At 36.0% G+C, this 20,997-nt stretch overlaps 1 protein-coding gene across 1 annotated transcript in view; it reads right to left on the bottom strand.

The window, feature by feature from the left end:
* Positions 1-332: 332 nt before the first annotated feature.
* LOC122791457 (mucin-2-like) overlaps positions 333-20,997 on the bottom strand; it is a 508,385-nt gene continuing 487,720 nt past the window's right edge. The window contains exons 47-50 of the mRNA XM_044059202.1: positions 19,153-19,281; positions 15,407-15,446; positions 15,136-15,259; positions 333-1,844 (exon numbers count right to left, since the gene is read on the bottom strand). Coding sequence (XP_043915137.1) covers positions 1,640-1,844; positions 15,136-15,259; positions 15,407-15,446; positions 19,153-19,281 — 498 coding nt within the window. The 3' untranslated portion in view covers positions 333-1,639. The remainder of the gene's footprint in view (positions 1,845-15,135; positions 15,260-15,406; positions 15,447-19,152; positions 19,282-20,997) is intronic.

The following is a 20,997-nucleotide window of genomic DNA, read 5'->3' as shown; positions in this document are numbered from 1 at the left end:
GGAGAATAATTAATTGTTTTCTAAAGCTGTATGTATCCTGTGTGTTATACCTTTTGAAACAGTTGCAGTATACACATGCAGGCTAAGAAGAAATCATTAACTTGTGACAGTAGATTATCAACTCAGATGCTGCCCAGAACTTAAAGATGTGTGAAGTATGTGCTACCAAAAATTATGCTTTGAATATTTCAAATAATGCATTAAAAGTTGTCTGGGTATTCAAATAATGCAAGTCCAAATTATATTTATACAGACACACACACACACACACATATATATATATATATATATATATATATATATATATATATATATATATATGGAGATCTCAGTCATTAGCAATGCCAACATATTCTTATATGAAGTAGTTAACCAAAACAAACAAACAAAAAATTAAACTAGTAAAATGGCCAGATGGCATCCAGAAAAGAAAATTTGTTAAAACCTGTAACTTCAAAGTACTTTAAAGTGCTAGAGATATTAATAAAAATATAAGCACATTTTGGTGATAGCTGAGCTCTGTGGTGTTTTTGATCTTCATGTGTTTTTTTTAAAGCACACCCTTCCATGTTGTACTTTTATTGCTACTCCTTTAACATGTATGCATTAGTTGTATAAGATCATGATTGCTGTAATATTGTTTTTCTGTTAAGCATCCTTTCATATTTGGTGCTAATTCATAAAAGTCTATTACTCAATTAGACTATTAATTCTCTGTTCAGAATGGAACCACAGTCTACAGAAACTTGGTATGCACAGTTTGGTTAAGAAAAGCTCTTGAACAGTTTGGATTTCTCCCTGTGTACTGCACACGAATATCAGTGGGAAATGCTACAATATCGCATGATTTGCATGAGGTCAGAGGAATGTATTAGTCGAGGTCAGAGGAATGTGTTAAAGGTCACCATCAGTTCTGAAGACTTACAGTAGAGTCATTGATGACACTGACTTCCCTTTTAATGGCTGAAATCATTTCATGCCTCCATTAGTTCAGTAAAATACAAGAACACCCTGTTGTAACACATTCTATAACAGGATAATGGACTTTTACCCTAAAACAACTGATTCTACACTCCCAAGAATAATGATTTCAAGTGGAAAGGAAGTATTCTAACAAATGAAGTGTGTTGGCATGTATACAGGATGATCCATGCAACCAAATGTTTAAGGGATATGTTTATAGGTGGATCTGCAGATGTATACGGTAACTCCATATACAGCAAAAATCTAACAGCATATCATGTTTTACAACTGAATGTACCTGACCTGTTCATACAGTTATGGTCAGTGATGAAAAACATTATAGATCGGAAAAATTTAACTACATGGCCTTTCCACTGAAAATAAAAATGCAACTTTCTCCACAACTCTGATGCATTTTCTGAAAATATCTACATCTTTATATACTATCTATTATCTTTATATACCTTAAAATACAATAGTTTCAAAAGATGGCAGAAACATATTTACCACTATCTACACAATGAAAATGTTAACCATTTGCTATGCAACACTGAATCTGAACAACAATAATAGCATAAGATAACTTGAAAACAAAATCACAATTCATTAAAGTACAGGCAATGCTGGCATTAGATAAGTAACCTCATATTTACAGTCTCTTTCTTGTCTGTTGAAATTAATTTGCCTTTTTCTTCTTAGAAGGGCTATGTCCATAGAGGTCTCCACATGTTATATCCTGGCAGTCACATTTGTCAACAAAGATATAGGAATAGTCAATTGTAGTTTCATCAGGACAGGCCAAAACAATAGTTTCATTGTGAGTCTTGACTTCCTGACAGCATGAACAAGTGTGTTCCATCTTGTTAGCTTCAGCAGAGTACCTACATGGAAAGAACACAACAGTTTCACAGTTATTTTAATTTTGAAACATGCTGCATACTTTCAAGGAAAGGGATTGTCATCTTCTTAAAGTTTCAGCACATTAATTTGCCCTATCACAGAAGCCACACACACACACGCGCACACACACACATGCACTCACACCAAGGGCCAATTTAGAGTGTCCAATCCACCTACAGCATGTCTTTGGGATGTGGGAGGAAACCAGAGCACCCAGAGGAAACCCACAGGACCACAGAGAGGACATGCAGACTCCGCACAGAAGGCACCCCAGCCAAGGATCAAACCAGGGAACCTCTTGCTGTGAGGCGACAACGCTAACCGCTGCACCACTGTGGCTGCCCTAATATCAGTGCATGCATTAATTTACTTTATTCTGAGAATGTCATTTGATGTGCTGATTAATTTATTACACTTACACAGTAAATACCTATGCTGCTACATTTCAGACAGTATCTACTGACAATATGTATAAATGAGTTATATAATTTTGTTTATAATTTGAGAGCAAAACAGTGCTGGAAAGTTGTGTGATGTACTATGCCAGTGCTTATGTAAATTTGCTGAACATACAAAGATAGCCTGTTGGAGAAGGAATGCTCTAAAACAAGGTATCAATTTGCAGGTAAAGCCTGGTACAAAAACAAGTCCATATTCCATGGCAGCATATTAAATTGCTGTGAAGCACAAATGAAAAAAAAAGTGCTGCCATATGCTTAGTAAATATGGCTTTACTTATCAAGTGAGAAAAACAAAAAAAAATAATAACACAGAACTAGTGAAAAGAAATGCAGCAGCAAGGGGCTGTCATCTCTCTTCCATTTGCTAAGTGCTTTGTGAGTGTGTGTGTGTGTGTGTGTGTGTGTGTGTGGGGGTATGAAAAAAACTTAACTAATGAAAGTACCTGCAGTACGTCCACATTTACAAGTGTGCCTGCTGTTGCCCTTTCATTTGCTAACAGTTGCAAACAAGCATGCAAACAAATAACTAAAGCAAATAATGGCAGTACTTACAAGGACCTGTGTATTTGCAGGTGTGTGTATGTATGTGTGGGAGCGTGTGCATGTGAGTGTGTGTGTGTGTGTGTGTGTGTGTGTGTGTGTGTGTGTGTGTGTGTGTGTGTGTGTGTCTCCGAGAGAAAGACAGAAATTGTGCGCATTGGTAGAGTTGTAAAGTTTTGCACTATAGGTGTTTGATATTACCGCTATGTATCCCTTCACTCATTTGATTATGATATGACAACTAAGGTGTACACAGTCAAAAGGGTGTCTGTAATTGCTCAGCACATTTGTGTGTGTGTATGTGTGTGTGTGTGGGTGTGTGTGCGTGTGTGTGTGTGTGTGTGTGTGTGTGTGTGTGTGTGTGTGTGTGTGTGTGTGTGTGTGTGTGTGTATGTGTGTGTGTCTGTGAGTCGGTATATCTGTGCATCTGTGCTTGTGTATGTGTGTGTTTGTATTTGTGCATGTGGATATCACTAAATACTTACATAACTTATATTTTGGAAGTAAAATACTTCCTTCTGCAACAATTAAGCATCCTACAGCAATTTTGAAAAAACTGGTGAAGGAAATATTTTACTTCAAAAATATAAGCAAATGTATGTCCTACTAATAAAACAAATACAAAATAATTTAACAGATACCTATAATCTAAGTGCAATAATGCACTTTAGGATGGATATTACAGGCAAAAACCAAACTTTCCAGGGGTTGTGGGCTCTCTGACTGTGGTGTTAAGTCTGACAACACCCTTCCATAGTCCATTATATTCCTGTAATGCCCACCCTATCAGCCATTATTGCTTACTGAAATGATAGACTGGATTCATTTTATATATCTGGATATACTGGCACCATCAAATGGCTGTAACATCGATGTCATTAACATTGACACACCTGCTTCAACAGATGCTTCTGTGCAGGTTCCAGGGCTAATCCTTGGAACATGCAAGTAAAAAAAAAAAACAATGGCTTTGCAGGAGAAAGTCCCTTTCCCCCTCACTCCCTGCTACTTATTTATTCCAAGTAGAAGACCCCCACAATCCACAAGGGAAGGGCGTATACCCAAGCCATGGGATTGCTTGTTCTCACACAACTGCTGACCATTTGTATTGTCAAAGTCTGCCAATAATACAAAGGTCAATTTAAGCTCAACTTGACTCACAGTAGGTAAACCATGAATGTATTATAAAACTACCCTAGAAAACAATGACTTCCTATATGCCCTTCAAGACACTTCATTGATAATGTCAATCACTAGTCTCGAATAGAGAGAAAAATTGCTCAAACATGCTCTTCATTTTAAATACTTTTGTACTTGCCAGTGTTGAAATTTATTTATGAGAAGCTGCAAAATGTGTTTTTGTACAGTTAACATTTTAAAGTGCACACTCCAAAATGATACACTGCAATTACAGAACAGCTCTAAACATTTAGTGAAGTGCATTATTCAGTTTGCCATTCCTTTTACTAGATGAAGTGAAATTAGGTGCTGTACATTTTAGCAAGAATTACAATGTAACTGGTACTTATACTTAAACAAGGATTATTAGTGACATGAAACTGAGCAGGGAACCTTTTGTCTGACATATAATAGAAAGCAGGATGCAGCTACATTATCCCCATGTTTCATCAGACTCTGAGATACATTTTGATTATGTTATACAGTCTGAGCAAAATAAAGGAAGTCATAAACAATATACTTCCCGGTATCTTTAGTGTTAGCATGTGTCAAGTCAATATCTTAAATTGAGATTTGCCACTTTTTTGCCCTATTGGATATAAATTATTAATAGTACTTTCCACAAACTATTATGATTTATAGGTTGTGTGGCTAGCCCAGATGAAGAGCGCTACTTAAGTTCTTTCTCTGTCCTCAGTGACTGGAATAGTTACTTTTCTGCAGTACCTGAGGACATTATATGTAGGACAGCTGTGAAGTAAATGGAAATATTGAAAAGAGTTTAAAAATGTAACTTTCAAAACCTTAAGAAAGCCAGTAATGAGGAAAAAAAGGAGTAGACTGTTTGAGTAGTCCTTGCTTCTAATTTATCACAGGGTACCTTACCACAGTTCAGCCAAGAAAAATTCAACCAATGGTTTTGATAATTATCAAAGATCAGCCAAGAACACCAGTGCTTAAACAAGCAAATAAGTAACATAATATATGTTTTCAAATACACAGGTTATAGATTACACATTCTACAATGCCGGCAATTCTTAATAAATAAATAAATGCAAGAGGTCTAAAGAGGTCATATACAATTTTGAGGTACATAACATAAGAAGAAGATGGCAGTGACAGGATGAATACATTATGTAGAATGTTAGCTAATGGCATACCTCTCAACCTCTTAGTGCAAATAATCTGGAAAAAGCCTCACAGAATGGGGGAATAAAGTCCCAAAAATAGGGACAGATTTTAAATATTGCTCTTATAAACTTAGAAAGTTGCTAGAACAACATAGCATGCATTTCTCTGAAGGATATGAAGTCTGAAATACAAATGTATATCATTATTTAGGGACTTCAGTCCTTAGATCATCCCAGTGATTTGTCAGAAAATCACAAATTTTATGAGGAACAGACCAAAAATTTGAGTCAAAAGTCTGAACATTCTGTGAAAATATGTACAGCTGAGAGGTATAATATCACAATTCTGTATCTGGAGCTGAGCATTATACATATCATAAATACTGTAAGTAGTTATTGGTTGTCTTTTTTTTTTTTTTTTAGGTTTCACTTTGTTGTTTCTCTTTAAAACCAATACAATGCAGTTAAAAAAAAGATCAACCAATAATCAAAATGTGATATATAAAGAAATGGGGCAAGTTAATCAAATGAAAGATAAATTTAACTGCTGCAATCCAAAGAAGATGATATGGAGAATGGATGAAGACACTGCTGTGTAGGGGCAACTGGTCTTCCTGAATCCATTAAACTTACCAAACTGCACTTCAAAAATAATTACAGAAGGCATGTACCCCCACCACAACTACTCATTGAAATTACCACTGTACATGTTGGAAGGAAACAAACAAAAACATCTAACATCATATTGACGTGTTATTATGGATACACTAAAGACTGAGTTATCCAGAATAATAACATATTATAGGGTGGAAGAGGTGCACTCTAAAAATTGTAGTAGACTTCTTGTCAGCATCATAGCATTAGATAAAAGGTTGGGAATTCCTTAGGAAATAGTTTGTCATACATGTTTGTTCTTCAACAGCTGTCTACCCTGCAGTCTTCCAATTTGGAGACTTGCCATTTCCTTAAAATAATTTTCAGCTGGAAAAAATACAACACTGACGTGGACTTCAATGCATTACCAGATATAAAAAAATCGATTTAGAGGCTCCAAAAGGGAAAAGAGTTGATAATGGTTCTAATCCGCATTCATTAGAAAAAGAGTGAGAACCTATCCCTCAAGTCCAGAAAGAGAAGACAAGAATAAGAGGAACATGTTTCAGACATCATAACATTTCCAGTTCGATCCAGTACCTAAGTATGGAGAGTGGAGCACAAAGGCTAATTAAAAGGATTGGCCACTGATCGTGTCCATGCATACACATTCCTCAAGAAGCCCTACAAAGGTACCTGGATGATCTCTTCACCAATAACAAGCTATATCAGGATCAGTTTAACTGAAATTGGGTCACTGGCTCCAAGAGGTTAATAGATGGTGTAACATCTGTTTGTCTTAATCCTCTCTATTGTTTTCTACAGGTGCCAAGTAAGGTACATATCCTCTAACTGGGACAACCAATCAGCTCACAGCCTTACTTCTTTGACTTAAAAATTCCCTTTCATTAGCTTCTAATATTTTATACTTCCATACAAGTTTTGTCTTGCATTTTATCATTTCTGCCTTTAGACATATAATTTATGATTGTTTTTTTTTTACAAACCTTAAGCCATCCAAATTCATGGACAGGCCTCACTAAGACAGATGAGAAAGCGAGTTTGGTAATTGGAATGACTACATGTTTAGTCTGCAATAATGTGTTTTAAACCTAGGATTGCTGATCATTAGAGACAGACATATCACATACAGTATAATTTAAGATGTGAAGATAAATAGTAGAGGGATGGCCATGCTCCAAAATGTACAGACTCTGACAGAATGGTATACAATATGATTTTTTGGGAAATAAAAAAGGCTCATAAATGGCGTACTCACTATGAAGGTGACTAGTCTTACAATTTCCCAGATGAAATGAGCAACACCTGTGACTAGAAAGAGAACAAATCACATTAGATTTCAGCGGTACAAGAAATATAAGACCCTGACAGAAATTAGGAGGTCAACTAGTTTCCACAGGTATTTCAAGAGGTATCCAGCCTGGTGGGGACAGGTGAGGAGTTGTAATATGACTGAGTAAAATATGCAAATTCTGTAAACACTGTTACCTTAGATAAAATGGCTAATGCTATCTCCAACTCTATGTTTATAACAGGTCTCTTTCTAAGATCTGCTTTATTAGTCATTTCTCTAATAACTTGCACAGTTTTTCTTTGTAGCTTAGTTTTGTGATAAAAATAGAGGAAACATATATATCCCCACCAAGATAAGTATCCAAGTAAGGAAAATGCAAACGTACCATGTTTTTAAGCATGTTGTCTGGGCAATGTGTGATTACAAATATCAAAGTATGTTGATAAATTTACATATAAATTGCTTAATTTGTGCATGCAGAATCCAAAGGCATTACAATAATGGAGCTGTGGATACATTTGGCAATGCACGGGTAAATGGTGTTGAGTAATGCATTTAGTGCATGCAAGAAGAGTGACAACATAGACACAATATCTGCTTTAATAAGCATGGATATTAAAGGCTCTTGGCTAAGTATTTGTAATAAATAGAGACTGCCACTTTCAGTAAATTTTACAACACCTGTGCAATCACCCTTTACTGATATGTTATGAAGCTAAATCAGCATCCGTAGCTAAGGATGATCATAAGGCATTCTTTAGCTACATCCAAAATCTAAAAGGTAATGCCTGACTATGTGCTGCATTTATACTGGGCAGTAACCCTCATACTGAACCTGAAGAAATTGCCAACCAGAGCTGACAGATTTGATGCAAACTTCATCACCCTGTCCCCACCAACAATACCCCAAGGCATACATGACACCAGTCATCTTTCTAGTATCGCCAAACAGCAGGTCATATTCATGGTCTCCAAAGCCAAAAACATAGCCTCTGTGAGACCAGATAACATCCCAGGCTGCTTACTTACCAATCTAAAACAAGACCTAGTGGAACCACTTGGCACTCTCTTTAACCTCAGCATGAGCACTGGCTTTGTTCCAGCAGAGTGGAGAACAGCAAAAGTAATCCCCTTGTACATAGGGGGTCCTTCAACCGACCCTGGGAACTACAGACCCATAAGCCTATCCAGCCTTATCTGGAAGGCCATGGAAAGAATCATCATGGACCTTATCAACAAGGACATAGGCAACCTTCAAACTCTTGACCTGACCAAGTTTGGCTTCGTTAAGGGTAGATCATGCTTACTGAAGCTGGCTGGCTTCTTTGAGAATGTCACTAAAGCCCTGGATAAAGGCAAAAACAGTACATTTCACCTCTACCAGTGGACCAGTTACCAGTGGCATACTACAAAGATTTGTGCTGGGCCCTCTACTGTTTGGAATTTATTTCTCAGAAGTCTAGGTGAAAGCAGATAGCCTGTGGTCTACCAAGTTTACTGATGATTGCAAACTGGGCACAATGACTGTCCCCAAACAATGTGAACATATTACAAAAGGGGCTAACACAGACAAATGATTGGTGCCAAAGCCACAGACTAAAACTAAATGCAAAAAGTGCATTATTATCTCCTTTGGCATAGAGGATGCCCCTACAAATTACAGTACTGGCATCACCTCCCTAAGCTGTGGCTTAGTGGTGTGAGATTTGGGAGCACAGGGTGATGGAAACCTAATCTCCAATTACCATGTGTCCAGAGTGGTAATGAAAGCCTTCTATGTTGTGTGTTTCATAAGTAAGGGCATCGCATCCAAGACTAAGGATGTTATAACTAACCTGTAATTGACCCTCATCAGACCACTAATGGAGTACAATGCTCCCTTTTGCATGTACCTCACCAGACACCTGCAGCAGCTGGAGAGACCACAGAGATTTCTCATCAAGAAAAGTCATGGCCTCCAAAACATGACCTACATGGAAATACCGAAAGCCCTGTCACTGTACTCTGTATCCTACAGGTTGCTGAGAGGCAACTTGTGCCTGGCCTACAGAGCAGTCTCTGACCCTGCCCTAATGGAAATGCTGCACATCTACAAATCAAATGGGACAAGAGTCACTCGCTCCATGAATCTCAACCTAGCCTGTGACATTAACAGAACATGTTGGAGAGACAGATATATCTTCAGAGATTACCACTCCTCTGGAATAAACTCCCAAGTCACATGAAGCAGAGCTCCTCAATAATCCTATTCAAGTGCAACCTAGCCAATTGGATGGGAGACTGTAAATTCACCCCAGGGTGACACCTTTGTTACAAATGGACAGGGGCAGTCGGTGCTGATCATAGACTCACTCTGCAAATAATGACCATCTAACCAAGGTCAGTTAGGGAAAATGGGTATAACCCTGCTAGGCTTGTAAAGGCCCTAAGGCCATTAGCCTAGTAATCTCTTATGAACCTATGAACCTATGATATACTTGATGTAACATGCAAACTAAACTAGATAAGGAGTTTCTGAACTCTTAGTTGAGTAGGCATTACTTTGACGACCCCAGATACTTCGCAATATTTTTTTCTCTTCTTGGATTGGCATTATTATCATAACAAACATTATATACTAGAATTATAATCTGATTAAGTTAACGGTAGCACAAAAACATAAAATAAGGTACTGTGCAGGTAGTTTGATCACTGTTTATACAAGGAACTTTTCTGTGACAGTTATGACAGTTCATTGAGCCTTTAGTTTAGAATTTGAGTCTAATACTTTTTAGAGAAAGTGATATAGACTATACAATGTTTAATGTGTTGGCTGGATGTCTATTTTTGAGAAATGTAAGATGTACAAACTTGCTATAAAAGCATTCTTTTGGAAAAAGGGAGAACTGATTCAACCAAAATGAATATAAGACTTTTATTAGACCAGGACATAGGCAAGCACATGGTACTTAACTTACAACAGGAGCTCATCATTAAGGGAGCTGGAATAGAAACCAATGCATAGCAATAAGGCGGCTTGCAAAGGCTGACCAAGATACAGTAAGAAGAGACAGAGAAAAGGGTAATAAGGTCACCGCCTGAAACACAACAAGTTGTTTTCATCTGTGAAAAGGAGCAGAATATTCCAAAAAAGAAAAATAGAAAAGAGACATGTTTCTATAAGAAGAAAGTAAACTACAGGTAAGAGATTTACATAAATTTAAAATACAAGATCTACAGGTGTTTGCACTAGACCATAAACCATTTGGAGGAATGAGGTAGCACTGATATGCATTGGTTAGAGTTGGTTACAGAAGAGATAAAAACAAGTATTGGGGGCAAATGGATAATTTGGAGAAACCTTCTAGAAAACAGAAAGGCCTCAGCTAGCAACATGTGTACTCCAAGCAAGTGATATGTTTAATTTTAAAAGGAATGTTTTTAGAGTTTATAGTAGTACTATTCCTAACAAATACATCAAATTACAAGATTTTATCCCCCTATTAACCCACACATCAACAGACTATAAGGGAAAAAGAGTATCATATTAAATCTATGCAGCAATTAATGGATATATTAGAGAAACTGGACTGACTAGATATTTGGGACTTCAAGTCATACATTTGAATGCATTACTAATAAGAATTTAGGAATCATCCATTGGAAAGTTAAAAAAATGTTTGGAAAATGGGAATTACAGAATGAATTCACCAACAGATAAGATACAGTTAATATAATTATTTTACATTTATACTATATTTACTGAGGCACAGTTTTCTTTTTTACATTCTTCTAGGTGTAATACAAATGCCAATGGAAATAGAATATTATTGGAAATGGAAAGAAAGCAAATGATTGCTATACAAAGAATGCTTATGGTACACAGCAATGGTGGGTGAGGATAATGCCGTCTTTCTATACAAGCACTGGTGTATAATGTAGTACAATGGATTTAAGTAATTTGGGAAGGAATAAGTGAATGGCATAATAGGATCTCTCAATGACAAACACAGAAAATATTAGAGAGCCACTTAGCAATTAGAAATAGGGTTTGGCACAAATATGAAAAATACTAATGGGGGCGATGGAATGCATCATGATATGGAATAACCTTAAAGTATAGATGATAGCTTTGATTAAAATAAAAAAATGAGATAGGCTAAAGCAGGAATCTTAGGCTGGAAGTACAGATCCTAACAGAACAAAATAGTGGGTGGTTTTGTACAGAGACAGGCACTCTATTTTGGAGTTCTGTGCTCCAAAGTGTAATAATATTTTGTGACCAGGATAGAGGAAAATTAAATAAGGATATTCCCTTGCAAGAAATAGATACAGCAATAAAGTCCTTTGGGCAAAACAGGGTTTTGGGCTTGGATGGATTTCCCATCACATTTTTAGATGGGAAAATGCACGGCTTACCCATGTGTTGGCTATTGTTTCTAATGCTGTCACCATCCATGTATCATGCTAGAATAAATTTATTTCCTAAGCCAGAGGTGGGTGATTTGGATCCAGCATATTATTACTTTAATTTGATCCAACCTGGACAAAATGGGCTTATAAGTTGGCAACAATTATTGAATAACTGGTGTCATTTCATTGAATTTGTTTCTAATTATCAGAACAGGGTTGACTTGTCTAGGATTGCACTATTTAATATCCAAAAGGCATTTGACTTAGTTAGCTGTGGATATATCATGGATGTTTTGGTTGGGCATCATATGGGTGAGGATTAGAGTATTATATAGAAATCTAACTTATGAGGTATTAGTTAATGAGGGAGTTTCAGAGACCAGATCAGTTAGTAGAGATACAAACAAGGGAGTCCCCTATCTCCAGGTATATTTGCTTTTGTCATGTTAGAGCTTGCAGTGTGAATTAGGAAAGAGTTAAAATTATACCAGCATACTGTCAGCAAAGCAAACTTTTCTATTGTTTATAAATGCTCATAGTCACTTTAGTGCTTGATAATATTGAACAAGTTTTGAATCACTTTATCTATTTATCTTCAATTTTAATGGAGTGATAAATTGAACTAGGAAATTTGTTTTTCATTAATATGGTTTCAAATATTACATGTTAATTGTACTACTCCAATGCTTATCCTGCTTTGATGGGAAGATATATTTAGTCTACTGTGTGGTTAATTATGGCACCCTGTATATGTTATTTCTCAATATGAATTCCAATAAAAAGCAGTTGGTGGTTTTAGCTGAGTTCCTGGGAATAATGAAGTTTAATTTATCAATATATCAATACATTATTTATAATAAACATTGTGTAAAATGTAAAGAAATTATGAAACAGAAGACTTCCTCCAGAAAGATGTTTTGATCATGTAAAAATTATCTAGTATCCCAAAAGACAAGACAGGATGACCTCCAAGAAACTCAAAATATATGAAAAATATTATAGCCATAAAATACATGCAGATCAGGTGGGAATACAAGTAACTTGTGCTGATTAATGCACAACAATGGCAATATGTTCAGGGAAAACTGCTCCTTATTTAAGAAATGGGTGCATTTGTGAGAGAAGCAGATGAAGATTTTTACTCTTTTGGTAGTTGTCACCAAACAGACAATTTAATGCAGGAATACAGAGTAATTCAAAATGTTTGCTTTTCAGAGAACAAAACTCATTAATCAACATTGTTTTTAGGAGGGCCAAGAAGGACACAAGAAAGACGAACACAATGTAGAGTATATCTTGGAGAAGATAGCAAAATGTCTCACAGATAGGATGCAGAAAATCAAAATAGGGGAAAGTACCTCCACAAAGAGACCAGTCACCAGTGGAGTCTGCCAGGGTTCTGTGTTGGGACTTCTCCTCTTTGGCATCTACTATGAAGTAAAATCCAATACCAAAAAGCTCTGACTGACTAAGTTTGTAGATGACTGCAAGCTATGAGCAGTAAATGAATCTCCAAATGATTTACTGAAATTGAAGGAAGGCTTATCCCAAATAAATAACTGGTGGCGATATAATACATTGAAACTAAATGCCAAAAAATACATTATTATATCCTTTGAGAAGCCATCTACCCCAGGGAGCTACCACATGGCCAATACACCTCTAGGAGTTGACCCAGTTGTTGAGGATTTGGGAATTTATGTGTACACTGACCTAACTTTTGACCAGCATGTCCATTGTAAAAAAGTCTTTCTATACTGCACAACTAATAAAGAGATTTTTATCTAGATCTAGGGATGTCATTGTCTCCCTTTAGTCAGCTCTTGTTAGGTTAGTCATTGAGTATAATGTCCTCTTTGCCATGTATCTGTCCAGACAACTGCAACAACTGGAATGCTCAAAGAGATACAAGATTCAAAGTGTACAAGGCCTAGAAAATATGTCCTACATGAACTGACTCAAAGCCCTGTCACTGTACTTAGTGTCCTAGAGACTGCTAAGGGGTGATCTGTGTCTGGTTTACAAGGCATTCTCTAACCCGGTACTGATGGATTTAAGCACAACTTGAATCTATGGATGGGAAACAAAAAATTTACCCCAGACCTGCCTCCTGTACTACTAGTAGGCAGAGGGAGTTATTAAATGCTTTATTCCATACATGGGTCCCCTTAAAATTATCTATTGTATAATCCCAGCTATTCTCTCTAGGGGTGATATACAATTATTGGCCATGGATTGGGAAAGATCAGTCTAATTCCAGATGGGATAGATGAACTCAAGCACTAAAAGGGAGATTGGCTAGGCTTAAAATGGCTCACAAGGGCAGCTAGCATAGTACTTATATGAACCTATGAATGGCAAACTGTGCTAAGTATATTATAGGGGAACACTGAAAGGAATTCTGGAATTATTGAGAAGACTAGAAGATTTTATAAATTAAACCAGCAATGCTAACACTTCACATAGCTAGAATAGAGCATATCATACAGAAATGCAAGATCACATGTTGTTAATGTGGATCAGATTCACTTAAATAAGTGGTTTGGATAAAGGAATTTGTGCTGCAACAATCATTCCCTGCTTTTGACTTGGTTCTTGTAAATGCTCTGCAATAGTTATTTACTTGATGTTAAGTAATATTTGTTAAGGAATATACACATTTAAACTACTCCTCCGAACTCTTGCACTTCCCCTGGTTAACACTATACCTGCTCTGTCCTTACCCACTCAGCACCAAGAATCCTTGACTGCCTACCTTTTTATTGCAATCCAAACTTTTTCAAACCTCCTCCACACCTAGAATTCAAGTTCAAATCATTCCTTACTGTCCTCTACTGCCTTTCCTTACAAATGACTAGTAGCAACCTACAAACCAGATTCTCCTAACTCCATTAACTCTATCCATAACTCTGCTCATTGTATAACTTTAAGAATTAGTAAATCTAACTGTTAAATGATACTTTGTATCTATCTAGTCTGCAATTATTGGAAGGTGTACACATTGTTGGTCTATGTATTTTGTAAATGTAACAGCATTTTGATGCACAATTGTTTTTTTTTTTTGCATTATTGTCCTATGTAGTCAACATGCATACCTGTCATGTTGTTACCTCTACACATTTTTTTTTTCTGTATGGAGCTTTTCTCCCTGGGCCTCCACTGAAAATGGGCTTATGGCCAGTTAGACACTCCTAGTACACAAATTTAAAATAAAAATAAAATAAAATAATAAATAAATAATGTTTTATAAATGTCACTGTTTTGTATTATGTTGGAATGTTTCTGGAAACATTTTTAAATAAAGAAAATATAAACCAGAAGTGATAAGATTTATATCCCTCATCATATTTTGAGCTGAATAGTCATTATAGCTTTTTAATGAGACATCTGAATTATACTGTTAAATGCATTCTATCATTTCATTTCTTAAAAGGCAATAACAAAAGCAAATTACATTCCAGAATAGGGAAAATGCTGCATAATTTTTCCAGGCAACTGTGTATCACACCAAATAAAATGTAACTCATTCACTGGCATGTTTGTTATATGGTTATTATAGGATAGTTAAGCATGTACACATTGTATACTTAAGGGCAAGAATGAGCACATGTAATAACAAATCACATGTGTAATACATGTGTTCTAGCTACATGATACTTACATAGAGTATGTGCCGCAAGTCCCCTGGCAAGATGTTATATTAACTGGTTCTTTACTCTGGCATCCATTTTGGCTGATGTAGTTGACTCTTGAATGAAGTTCACAGTTCTTTGGTGTTGGAGTGCCTGTTGGAATACAGTTAGACACTGCTAAGTCTGAATATTATTAAAACTGCGGTGTAGGATAAAACAAAATTACTATTACAGAACTGTGGGTAATTTAAATAACATATACTTTCAGTAAAATCAGAGTTTGTATATGTTGTTACTTACAGATTTTACAGCACTGATCTGGAGTCAGTTGAATTGAACCCTGTTAAAGATAATTGTAACATTTATTAACAACTCAGGCATCTATACCTCCATGCACAAAGTTTATTATCACAGTCTACACTGTTTGTAATTACCAGTTATACAAAAGCACACATTAATGATACTGATTTTTGAATATATCACAATTTCTCAAGCAAAATGTTGATGCCTGATTTACTAACACCCACAATCTTGACAGGCTCTTGCTGGAAAAGCAAAATATGCAAGAATAACATTTGTTTATTTTTGGGAGTAAGCCTTCCTACCCATGCAAATCCCAAGGTCACTGCAAACATGAAGGATAATTTATTTTCCATCCCATCAGTGTTCCAAAACTGAGTATTGGCAAATCTCGCAGTAAATATCAAGTGCATTACAATTAATTTTGTTTCTACTGGATCGTGATTACTTCACCTAAAGCAGAAATGGATTAATACTCCAAGTGGGGTTAATATTCGTTTTTACATAAACAATAAGAATATACCAGAAACAACACCTATAGTCATCCTGGTAGACCATCTGTGAGCACATAACAGACAGTTGTCGCTGAGCACCTGTATCAATTGGAATACTCCACAGAAACTAGAACTACAGCAGGGCTTTTTGGCCTTAAATCAGTTACTGGTATCACTGCACTGTTAATACATTCATAAATGTTCTCACACAAACCCTAGTGAGGGCCACATCTGTCATATCACTATTAAAAAGCCAGTTAAAGATGATTAATTTGTCAGTAAGTTACTAGGAGTAATTTAGCTTCATCCTAACTGCCATCTGATTTCCTTCAGCTCTCTGGGCATCCTGTGTGAATCAAAACATGGCAAAAGTCTCGAGATCAACATAAAAGACAGACATATACTCATGCATCACAATTAATTAATAAAAACTAAACATATTAAAGTGAAACAGATGATGCACATCACACAGTTAGCATCTGAACTTAGTATAGTGGGCAGAAATTTGACAGATTTTTTATGGTCTACTCCTTTTTATATATTCAGAAGCTGTTCTGAAATATTAAGCTTATATTTATGCTAAGTCTATCATAAACATTTTCAGGAGAACTAAAGTCAACAATTTTAACATATGTGTTAGGTGGGAGTTCTGATTTGCTAACACATTTATTTTTCCCTTTATGTGTAAGAATTTTTATTTAATTATAGTTTTATTAATTATAAGACATTTTTCTTGTGACTGCTTCTGTATCAACATTATCCTATTCTGTTTTTATGCCTTTCTATTTTCTTCACAGAACATTAACACACAGAGGACTACAGGGTCAAGAAACAAAATAATTAATAGTCTGACTAATGCCATATATATATATATATATATATATATATATATATATATATATATATATATAATGTATACATATATATATATAAGTATTTTTAAACAAAACAAATCAAAGTCCACATTCATGACAGTTTTAGATGAGATGTAACAATACTAAGTTATAAGATTGAGGCTCAATATTTGAAAGAGTTCTTGGGAATATCATTTAAATTTTATGCTAACTACAGAGCTCTGAAGTACCTCTAAATTACTGATTTGTTCTTCATGAAAAATATTGCACTTTTTAATGGCATTTTTGATTCCTCAAATGTTTATTTCACCTTCTTGTCTTTTCAATAAAATAAGAAACTCATTAGCAAACAAAGCAAAGGATAGTCTAAAAATTCCCAAAGTGGCAAAAGCCTATCCTTTACTGGAAGAATACCAAATATAACAGTAAATAATGGGATCACATGGAAGGATAAATGTCCCTGACCTGATTGCTAATTATCATATTGTCCACAGGAATATTGTATCACTGTGGTTCATAGTTTATCTAAAATATTAGGAAGAAATGTTCAAAGAATCAGACTTGGTAGCAGATCTGTAACATACTTTCATGTTTTCACACTCTGATGACAACAGCTCTTTAAGATGATAGTGTACTACTGAAATATACCTGGTTCACTTTTATCACCTGTTAAAAGGTGGATTATAAAAAAATCTTTGATGGAAGTGTGAATCTTTTTGCATTTAAGTGGTAGACATAAATTCATGTGTAGTTTTCTTTCCTAGGTTAATTTCATTATACCAGCCAAGCATTTAGGGTTCCTATTATGTGTTTAAAACTACACCATGAGGTATACAGTTTCAAATATTTAACTGCAATTAGGAGGGGGAATCTACTAAATTCAAAACTGCTGTCGTAGTCCAAGGTAAAGTAATCTTAATCTTAGTATATATAAGCAGTAGGTGGTATGTTAGTGCAGCCCCTATTTTGAGAGGGGGCTGCCCCATAGAAAAAACATTGCTTTTAGTATGTAACCACAGGTTTTAAAATGTTGTGCTTTTAAGCGATAATCACCCTAACATTTTTAGATATGCAGAACTTGCAGAATAGAGCCTTGGACTTATAATAGGTCCCCCCTCCAGTGTGGTCTAATAGCCCATTAGTTCTCCCACTGATCCTATCAGTTGAGGAGTGGGATCCCAGTCTGAGTGGAGATTTTCCTTCCAGTTTCTATACTGGTTCTGGTGGCCTGTGCTGGGATGTGAGAATAAATCGACAGTTATGTCATCCAAGTAGATACAGGAAAGATAATTTTCTTTGTATACAAACGTGCTGCCCCATGTTGTCCTGACATGTTTGCTGTTGATGTGGGACAGATAATACCTTCACTTTTACACATGCAGGGGAATCTGAATGCTGTGTGCAAACACTGTGTTGTGTGTCAAACTGTGGACTGTGGTCCTTCATGCTGCATTGCTCTTTTACCTACATTGGGTCAGTACAGCAGTAGACCAAATCCCCAGATACAAAAATGAGAGACCTCTGCATCAGCCGATTACTCTGATCTCCTATCACTGGGTCTTCCAGTGCTTGGTGTGCTAGAAAGCCCTGGGCCATATCCAGGGATTTGTTCATAAATTTGTAGTCATTTTGAATTTTCATTGTTTTTCCTTATTTCTTTTACTAGTTACTGTCTTGTTAGTTTATACTGGTGGCTTTTTGCATTTTACATTTTTGTTTTTATGCATAATACAACTCTTCTGACACCAAAAGAAGTGACACAAGGTATTTTATATCCCCACATCCAAGAATAACAATGCTAAAACAAATCCATAGCTATATGTGTAATGTTATACCATAAATAATATAACTGTTCTTTCACTTTATGGTAATTATACTGTCATCAAACTTTACTACCATAACATGAGAAACAGGCCAGGGATAGTTAGTCATTTACAAAATTCGGAACAGGTCTGATTGTTTGCTCAAATACTGGTTACCACACTCATTTATCATAGCCTTACTAGATGAAATGGGTATGACTAATCTATAACCAAATGGGAAAAGTTATTTTGAGCACCAAAAGGGAATTTGTCTAGGCTTAAAATGGCTTGCAAGGGCAGCTAGCCTAGTACTTACTTATGATACTATGAACCCATATAACCAATGAAATACAAGTAAATCAGTACTTGTCAGTATCAGTGTGTGTGTGTGTGTGTGTGTGTGTGTGTGTGTGTGTGTGTGTGTGTGTGTGTGTGTGTGTGTGTGTGTGTATATATATATATATATATATATATATATATATATATATATATATATATATGGTTCCTAGTCAAATCTGCACTTTAAGACAGCCATTGAAGTACAAGATACTCTTTTCTTTTGGTTTCGTAATTAAGTGCCACAGAAACATGCTTACCGGTACACACTCCTTGGGGTCAAATGGAGGACAAACTATCTTGTTTGTGATTGTAATAAATGCATTGTCCATTACAGCACATTCATATTCAGTGCAGTTATCCGCTGGTGCTACCCAAGTCTCATTTGGCTAGAAGAAATAATATAGAAAAAAGCACATTATTGATTTCTATTAACTATAAGCAGAGAATAGCAGTGTGCTTAGATTTAGCAAACTTCATTTAATTTCTAAGTACTCTATATAACGTACAGTAGTTGGTAGATCTAACAATCAACCCTTTGCTTGACAAGTAATAAATACTAGTAGTCTTTCCAGTGTGTGTGTGTGTGTGTGTGTGTGTGTGTGTGTGTGTGTGTGTGTGTGTGTGTGTGTGTGTGTGTGTGTGTGTGTGTGTGTGTGTGTGTGTGTGTGTGTGTGTGTGTGTGTGTGTGTGTGTTGTATACAAGGATCATCACTACTAGCACTTACTGCATTCCACTGAGTACTAAAGCTATCGATCATGCTTTTTCACCAACACACTGCTGATTGGGACTCACTCAGCATTGTCATATACATTTACTCAGCCCTACTTATGACAAATATTACTGTTGGTGAGTAAACACATCTATATTATCTTTCCACTTACTGAAGGTATACATTAGTGACTGCATCTGCATATTACCATATTAGTGCAGTACACATAAATGCATTTGTGCAGGGACTGCACTACCCCCCCCCCCCAACATATACTAAATACAAGATCACACTAGTATGACTGTAAATACCAGATTCTAGGCTATAGCTGACAACACTAGCACTGAGTATGAAACCTGCAGATGACAAGCAGTGGCATCTCTCCTACCCTTCAACATTGTGATGCAAGAAAATAGAAAGTTACTAAGTGAATAGTTACTGGAGCCATAAGATGTCTGGTCATTAAACAACATTAAGAAAAATGGATCCCTATCAGTTGACATGCCCAAGACCATATGATCAAAGTTTTAAAGCTTCAAAATAAAAAAAAAAAAAAAAAAAAAAAAAAAAAACTAAACAAAACACATTATACTTGCCTTTTTGCAGGGGGTACAAGTCCCTCTGCACCCCCCCCCACATGGGGGGCTACGCCCAACACACCCCCTGCAACTTAAATATACCAACTCTGAAATCGCACTACAGTGAGGAAAATGACAAATCCCGAGTTCTGTGCTGTATGGCGATCTCAATGCAAAGTGTTTGAAGTTTCAAAACTCCGATCATATGGTCTCGGCCATATGGTCTTCAAAGTTTTGAAACTTCAATCAACTGGTAGGGATCCAACAACACACAAATAATGCTCACCTCCATTATTTAAGAGAGTCATGGAGGCATTCCCTAGAGTGAATTTATGGACTCACAGCCATTTGTGTAAGTTTAGTTTGGGGGTGCGATAATATTGTAATGCCTGATATGTAAATGAAGTTTGTTCTATTGGGGAGGAATGTGTAGGGCTATGAATCTCCCCACTGAGTTTTTCCAATTTGTTAGTTTAGATTAAGGTTTTTCATATGGGTGTTTGAGATGCCACTGGTCCTAGTAAGATATACAAGCACTGCTCTCAGATGTGCAGAATTTCACAGAATGGTCAGATTTGTGCCTCTTATTTGTGCTCTGCCTGAAAATATGTGTTGTTCTGGCAAATCATTGAGAATTGAAGTCATTAAATAATGAAAGACATTTGAGTTTTAGACTTCATATCCTTTGGAAAATGCATAGTAATGTAAAACCTGTTATTCTATCAGCTTTCTAAGTTTGCAAAAGTAATATTTAAAATCTGTCCCTGATTTTGGTTCTTTGGACCTGCATTATTTTTGGCTTTGTCCAGAGTTC

This window comes from Protopterus annectens, chromosome 17.part0, assembly GCF_019279795.1.
Source record: "Protopterus annectens isolate FY-2018-M chromosome 17.part0, PAN1.0, whole genome shotgun sequence".
NCBI lineage: Eukaryota > Metazoa > Chordata > Ceratodontiformes > Protopteridae > Protopterus > Protopterus annectens.
Note: the sequence above shows the minus strand (reverse complement) of the source record. Positions and strands in the feature narration are given on the sequence as shown.